General features: G+C 42.7%; 1 protein-coding gene across 3 annotated transcripts in view; it reads right to left on the bottom strand.

The window, feature by feature from the left end:
* Window positions 1-1,548: 1,548 nt before the first annotated feature.
* CPNE9 (copine family member 9) overlaps window positions 1,549-8,339 on the bottom strand; it is a 271,252-nt gene continuing 264,461 nt past the window's right edge. For all 3 annotated transcript variants that reach the window (XM_066596738.1, XM_066596740.1, XM_066596741.1), the window contains 2 exons: window positions 3,403-3,476; window positions 1,549-2,187 (listed from right to left, as the gene is read on the bottom strand). In XM_066596738.1, coding sequence (XP_066452835.1) covers window positions 2,005-2,187; window positions 3,403-3,476 — 257 coding nt within the window. In that variant the 3' untranslated portion in view covers window positions 1,549-2,004. The remainder of the gene's footprint in view (window positions 2,188-3,402; window positions 3,477-8,339) is intronic.

Raw genomic sequence — 8,339 nt, 5'->3', positions numbered from 1 at the left:
TTCTAGTGCTGTGCTGATGTACTGAGCTTGGTTCTAGTGCTGTATTAATGCACTGAGCTTAGTTCTAGTGCTGTATTTGCTGTATTTCAATTTTGAGCTTGGTACTGAGGCTATATTTATGTCGTGAGCTTAGTTCAGGTGCTTATATTAGCTGTTCTGGTCCTGTGTTTATGTTTTGAGCTAGGTTCTAGTGCTGTAACTACGTTATGAGTTTGGTTCTTGTGCTGTATTTATGTATTGAACTTGATTCTGGTACAGTATGTATTCATTGAGCTGTTAAGATGTGGGTAAGTTGCTCTCTGCACAAGCACAATACAGACTGTATCAATTCAAGGTATTATTATTTTTTTATGACTGTGTAGTGGCGCGGAGGGTCCTACATGATAGTCACACAAGCATAAGTCCTAAAATACCTGGCTATGTGCTCTTCTGGAGATATAGAAGGTATCATTCGGCGGAGAGACCCTGTCTCTCCCTCCCCCTCAGAAACAGCTTGCCCCAGATTGGCAGCTGCCATAGAAAATCCCCGATTGGTAGAGATGAGAAGATTCAGGCATGGGAAAATGAGCAGTGCGAGACAGGATGTGAGGTGTGGTTAGACAGAAAAGAACACGAAGAAAAACAGGCGAAAGTGAAGGAGGAGTTGAGAGAGAGGAGGGGGTTGTCATTCTGAGGTAGACGAGAGAGGAGATGTGCAGCCGTGCTGCTGAAGTGAATATTGCTGGAGTGGAGAGTAGGAGCACCAAAAGCTACAGAAGGAAGCGCAGTGTGGAGGAAAAGCAGAACTGGGAACTGTCTACACAACAAAGTTGAATGAGCCCCTGTAAATGCAAAGCCAGGGAAAGTGCAAGTGGCCCTATCATAGTTACTCCATTTTCTACTAAGCTAATTCTTTGGAAACAAACCCTCAGATAACTTAGACTGGTGGGAGTCTTCATTGAGTAACCTTAGACCAAAGAGAGAGAGAGTGTTGAAGTGGAACTGCATGTGTTATTCAAGTGTTCGGAGCAACATCTCTTTAAATGCAAGATAAGTCTGCACTGCTGTGAATTGTAACTGTTAAGACGTGCCTTCACCAAAAAGTTCAGTAAACCGTGTACCTTCAGTTTGCAACAAAGCTATGTGGACTCATTTCAATTATTTCAAAACCATTAACTGGAGTTCACTCCCCAAAGGTACTGGCGTCACGTGACAACACTATTAGAACTGTTATTGCCATTAGACCTGTTCCCCTGCGCGTGACCGAGCTAGGCTCCTTTACGCGCCATTGCTGGGAGACATTGCAGAGCCATCTTGCTTTCCCCGTGGTCTCCAACACAATGGTTGGTCTCCGGCTCGGACGCCGCAACGGAGGGGGTACAAAAAGAAATTCTGCACAGATGCCATCTAACCCAAGGCTGGTGCTGCATATCCCAATTATGTTACACTTTATTAAGTGGTCTGTCCATGTGAGAAACCATGTGGTAGTTGTAATCAGCATGTTGAAATGGGACATTAGCAGCGAAACACGATTTAGTTTAAAGGTTTATTTGTATATATCTGGAGACAAATGAGGACTACAGTATATAATTCCTCTGAAAGCACAAATATACATAATCTGTATACGTTCAGTTCTGAAAAAATTGTTCTTAAATACTGTACAGCATTACCTAGCACTGCGTACTCTCAAAGTGCAAAAAATCTGCGAAAACCCACCGAACCACACATCCATCACTTCTGTCTTTCATCCTGGCTGGACCACCAGAAGGTTCTGGCCACTCAGTCTAATATTTTCTATTGCAGGACCAGTGGAGTCAGAAACTCCAAACCATATTGCATAACCCCTGGAAGATCGGGTTGCAGCTACTTTATGAGAGATGCAAATAGCAGGCGTGTCCCAATAACTAAGTAGATGCTGGGCTGAGGAAGGAGGAGAATGGGAATTCAAAACTTTACCCTGTCTTTTTAAAAATGGTAAGGGGAGGCGCCCCCATTCTGTATGGGATGGAACAGTATGGGCGGTGCTCAAATGTGCGAGGGCAGGTTCTGAATGGGTGCTGAAGGCGGCAGTGGACGGGGCTTGATCTCGCGAGACTTCATGTAGGAGAGGAACTGCTCTGGGATTTCGGCTAAAACATCCTTGGCAAGCCGGGCCATGCTGAGAACTTGGTTACCGGAACGGTCCACATAGTCGCGAAATGGCACAAACTGTAGAGGGAGAAAAATGTACAGTGAGCAGGTGAAGTGGCAGAGCCAGGTTTTGAAAGATAGGGTTCCTGATGAAAAGAACGGCTCCACATGACATGACATACCCATCATAAGTAAATGGATCCATTGCAAAGTGGAACCATACTATCCGTCATGGGTTGTATCAAAGCTTTAACCAGTCTAACTTTGGAAACAGTCTTCATTTTCGATCTCACATTTTGTGTTAACAGCTCTTATGCAGACCTATGTGTCTCCATGGTTACAGACTACAAACAAACAATGTGTTGTCTGATTCTGCTGTAATTGCTCACCCACAGGGTTTAACTCACACGGGCGTTTGCAGTTTTAGTCCGTGAAATACGCAGCATTTTCATGGACTGAAACTATGTATTTGGTCCTTACTGAGTTTTTTTTGGTACTTGTATTGACTATGTTTTTACGCATGCAAAAAAACACCGGAAGGATCAATGAATTTCTTCTGCCATATTGCATAAATATGCAGTGTATACCCATGTATCATGAATCCAAAGCATATTTTTAATGCTTCAATATCCCAATGCAAGTCTATGGGTTTAACCCTATAAAATACGCACTTAATACAGATGGTAAATACACCTGTGTGAGTGAGCCCATAGACAGCATGCAAGGGCCAAGAGGATAAATTAAAGGGGTATTCCGGTGATGGGGTATTTTTTTTCAGTTTAACTGAAAAACACATACATCATTGGGGTCCGACTGATAGGACTCCCACTGGTCCTGAGAATGTGAGACCCATGTACCCCCTATTTCACAGTGCACATGTGCGCCCTGTCTTTTCATTCATTACAATAGGGCTGACAAAAATAGCCGAGCATAGTGCTCGTGTGTCTGCGCCATTGAGAGAGCTGCTGTTGCACACGTGCGACCAGCGGCCCATTCGCCACAACACTATAGAAATGGGAGAATGGATGGTGAAATAGGGGGGACACGGATAGGTAGATGGGTGAAAACTGAAAAAAATGCCCCATCGCTGGAATAACCCTTTAACACATGACTGCAGATCAGACGACTCAGGGTTTGTTTGTAGTCTGAAACCATGGAGACCCATAGGTTTGCACAGGGGCTGTATGCACAAAATGGTAAGAGATTTTGTTTATTACTATGTGCAAAGTTCTTACATTTCCTATGCAATTAGTTGCATAAGTATACATAGGCACATAGGCTTTAGTACTTTACCTGCACTATGTCTCTTTCTGCAAATCGGCCTCTGGAAGAAACTCGGACCTCATCTCCATCCAGTTCTTCCATTGCTGTGGACAATAACAAGACAATTGAGTTTCATTACAACATGAATGTGAAATCAAACCCTTTCCCACATCCCAAATGTACAGGGTGTCTCAAACATGTGGAAACACCCATATTGAATGAAACCAGTTTCGCAGATGGTGATGCAATTTTTCATACAAGCGGGGAGGAAGAAAACCTGTTGGCCATGTCACTAACATGACAGCCATTTTCAATGCCGCCATCTTGGCTTCAACTTGAATTTTTCCAATGGGAAGGTAAGTGTGATATATCAGACTGGTGGAGAATTTCATCAGAAATGGCATGCCTTATTTTAACATAACTTTATTTGTTCACATGTTCACATAGTCATTATTCTTCATTATAGGTAATGTGAACGATCCCAGCCATATGTACCCCCCATATGGTGCCAATAAAAACTACAGCATGTCATGCAAAACACAAGCCATCACAGAGCTGTGCCGAAGGAAAAACAAAAAAGTTATGGGACTTTGAATGCAGCGATGCAAAAAACCTTCCAAAAAAGTTGTTTTTATTGTGCAAAAGTGGAATCTGACCCTGTGCCCAACCTGTGATCCTCGCTTACCAGTCCACAGTCTCTTAATCTGTACTACGGATGTGCTGGCCGTCATGCCGGCGCACATGCACAGCACAGATTATGCCGCGCTGTCGCTAGGTGATGACGCGGATCACGCGACCTTTCCACAATGATGATTGTGGAAGGGCCACATCTCGGACGGCTTACATTGACTTTAATTGAAGCTGTCTGCACGGAATCCGCCTGAACATGGAGTATGCTGCGATTTTTCTTCCCTGAGCGCAAAAATCGCCATTTATTTGCGCTCATGGGTAGGAAAAATCGCTTTCGCATAGCATGCTGTGCAAGGTATTTGCTTTGGAATCCGGAGTCAGATGCCCGCTCCGGATTAAGCAATGCAAATCCATCTGTGTGCAGTTGGCCTTAAGGCACATTTACACCAGCCGATGATTGCTAAAAAAAATCGCTCATCGGCGATCACTTTAGCAATAATCGGTGTGTGTAAATGTGCGCCCATCGTGCGCTTTTCGGGCACAGCTGGCTGAACGTTAAATTCAGTCCAACCTAAAAATCGTTGTTCACTTTTATCAGTCGTTCTCCAAGGGGAGCGCTGATAGCATTGTTTCGCATTTGGAGAACAAAGGATCTGAGTGCAGATAAGAGCCCTCCGGCTATTAGCTGTGTTCAATGAACGCTTCATTTGTACATCTAATTGGTACTTGCAAAATGATCGCTCAAAGCGGTCACTCAAACTGTCATTTAAGCGATCTTTGAGCGATCAGCGGCCTGTGTAAACCAGCCTTTACGCTGCATGATTAATGCTAAAAAAACACCAGCAAATAACAATGGTAGAATTGAGGTGTTTTTTTCCCCTCCAAAAAGATATAATAAAAATTACACAATATATCATATTCACCCAAAAAATGATACCAATAAAAACTACAGTTTTTCACGCAAAAAGCAAGCCCTCATTTGACCATGTTGATGGAATAATAAAAAGTTATGGCTTTTTAAAATCCTCAAAAAAGTCTTGCGTCCTTTGGGCCAAAATAGGCGGTGTCATTAAGGGGTTAAGAAAGCTACTTGTCTCAGTCTTAGAAAATACTAGACTAAAATTAGAAAATAAATTGTATATCACTATATGCAAAATACGTTGGATCATTTCTATAGCAACAGTTTGAAAAACTGCACGGTGGTTACCCCGCTATAGATTTTCTCTCACACAGGGGGGTCTGCTGCAAGGCGACATTGTACAGTCTGGAGGTCTGAGCCGCGTATAGCTTTCTTAGTGGATTACTCTATATGCGATTTGTTCATTTGACATGTAAGGGCCCTTTTACAAGGGCTGATAAACCGTTCAGATTCCCGCCGTTCAGTGTAAAGGCACACCCTGACTGAACGACTAATGAGAATTCATTCACTTCTCTCCCGTCGTTTAGTTTCTGCATGTAGAACACTGAACGCTGTATTGGACCGTGTAAACATAGTTATCGCTAGTGAATGGAGGCAGGGGGGCTGGAACGATCCCCGACCCGCTCCACCTCCATTCACTGAGCGACGACCGTTCCTCGGTAAAAACACATGAACGATTATATCACTGGGACGACCTTTTGGGCATCTGCACCTGACGGGCTGTCCCGTGTAAAAGGGCTCTTAGTCCGCGGAAAGAGTGTACAGTAGATGATTGTGCCAAATGGTGTACGATAATAGCGAGGTACACAGAATTAGTGAGAAGCACAGGTGGTCCATCTAGCACCAATTTTTCAACACATATATATATATATACTGCACATGGGCGTAAGTGTATTTACGCAAAAAACACGCAACCATGCTCCCGTTTATTGCAGTAGGTAAATTAATTAGATCAATATGTGCTATTTTTAAGAGTGTGACATCGGTCCGATATCTGGGACTAATATTGCACCCTTCGTGTAAATCCAACCTAAGCTCATATTTACATGGCCGATATTCTTTCACGAGTTTTGTGCCTTGCGAGACATACAAAACTCTCATGGAAATACAACCCATTATTTTTAATAGTTTAATAAACTAGGAGCCGGGGAGTGCTGACAGTGGGTAGCCTTCGGAGGAGGTGAGGGGAGCGACGCATAGTATGAAATCAGCTGCAGATATGCTAGTAGCTGGCTTAAGTTTTCATCTGGCAGACAGGAGTGCTAATAGATGGGACAAGTGTATTAAGAGACTTGTGCCTCTACATACAATTGCCACTAGTAGCCGGATGCATAGTTTTCTTATACGCTGGTCTAAGTAAATAGACCCCTTCTGAAAAATGGGCATGGCCTTGTGGTAGGGGGAATACCGTTGTGAGAAAGGGCTTGTGGCCTGAATGTGACCTTGTGTCCCAAAAATGTGCCAAAATTTGGTACAAAAACTCTTAGAAAACTAATCCAACTATTGGATTATATAAACTTATTTTAAACACACTAAGGGAACGCTCACACTTAGTCGATTTGGTTTAGATTTTCCAAAATAAAAAATCCACACCAAAATCCGCATCACATTCTGCCAAAATTGGCACTGTTGGTGTAGATCTTGATGTGGATCCGCAGCAGACTTCATCCCTTCAATTGATTGCTCATTCAGACGAACGTAGTTTTCGTGCTGCTAGCTGCGTACAGAAATCACTTCCATGAGGGTCATTCCGTGTCAGTTCAACCAACGCTCCCGGTCGACCATCTCAGATTTCAATGAAACTTTGCACAAAGATAGACCCTGACCCTAAACTATGATAGCCAGAATATTAGGCTTCAAAGTGCTTTGGTTCACGAGCTACAGGTCTTAATCTAGGGGGTTGTCATGTGATTACAGCGCGCAACCTGAAAAAAGTGGCGATTTCAATCCGTTGCCAAGCCAGTTCTAATGACTCTAGAGCAATGAAACTTCACACACTAGGAGAACTTTTGGTGCTGAATCCAGCTAAGCTCCTCAGACTGCCACTCTTATCATCATTCTGCCACCATTGCATGTCAAAGTAGCTGAAAAATTCTATCGCGCAAAATACTCCATATTGGATACTAAGATTATCTAAGGCTAGCATAAATAACTAGTTATTTATTACACAAATGCTAGCCTTAGGTAACCTTAGTATCCAATATGGACAGAGTGCTAAATAAGCCCAGTGATCACTGTAATATACCACAATCATTATGCAACTCTCAATGATATTCTGACCATCTTAAGCCAAAGCTTGTGGCTCACCTGAACTCGCCATGCAATTTTTGATCACATAACTAGTTATTTATTACACAAATGAATCTTGTAGAGCAAAAAATTCTCTTCCAAATAGAACAAAAATGAAAAAAAAAATGGAGTACATTCCGATTTTCGCCTTTGAAAAAGGGAAAAATTAGCAAAAAAGTGTTTTTTGCCATTTTTGACTCATTGTATCTTAAGAGCCATGCATCCTTTTGGGTCCATAATGTGAATAATGAGAAACATTTCTATGGAGTACACATAAATTCAGAGCTGAGTTGGATTGCATTGATTAGGAGTTATTACTGCTTAAAATATGAGTTTTATTTTGCGCGATAGAATTTTTCAGCCACTTTGACATGCAATGGTGGCAGAATGATGATAAGAGTGGCAGTCTGAGTAGCTTAGCTGGATTCAGCACCGAAAGTTCTCCTAGTGTGTGAAGTTTCATTGCTCTAGAGTCATTGGAACTGGCTTGGCAATGGATTGAAATCGCCACTTTTTTCAGGTTGCGCGCTGTAATCACATGACAACCCCCTAGATTAAGACCTGTAGCTCGTGAACCAAAGCACTTTGAAGCCTAATATTCTGGCTATCTTAGTTTAGGGTCAGGGTCTATCTTTATGCAAAGTTTCATTGAAATCTGAGATGGTAGACCGGGAGCGTTGGTTGAACTGACACGGAATGACCCATAAGGAACCAATAGATTCCTATAGAAGAGTTCACATGGATGATTGTTAGGTGCATGAAACTGCGCACACCTAACAAAGCTAAGACATGCGAATGCAAACACGCATGTCAGTTGCAAGGTGCGCGCAAAGATAGGACATGACCTATCTTTGCTGCATGCTTTCCATGGCCTCTATGTGAGCTGAAAGCAGACCATTCATGCGATCTTTACAGCTCCTATAGCCGCGATCTTTTTGCGCTGCTAGCAACGTGAAAACTACGTTCGTCTTAACAAGGTCTAAAAGAGTGAAATCTGCTCAGATCCACATGAAAATGTACAAAATCTGCAGTGGATTTGCTGTGCACATACCCTAAAGATGTGCCAAATATATTATCTACCATGAGTGTTAAATCTGGTGCATTTTAAGACTCTCCTTCACACGACCAA

This window comes from Eleutherodactylus coqui, chromosome 3, assembly GCF_035609145.1.
Source record: "Eleutherodactylus coqui strain aEleCoq1 chromosome 3, aEleCoq1.hap1, whole genome shotgun sequence".
Classification (NCBI taxonomy): domain Eukaryota; kingdom Metazoa; phylum Chordata; class Amphibia; order Anura; family Eleutherodactylidae; genus Eleutherodactylus; species Eleutherodactylus coqui.
The sequence above is the reverse complement of the archived record's forward strand: the minus strand, read 5'-3'. Positions and strand labels throughout refer to the sequence as shown.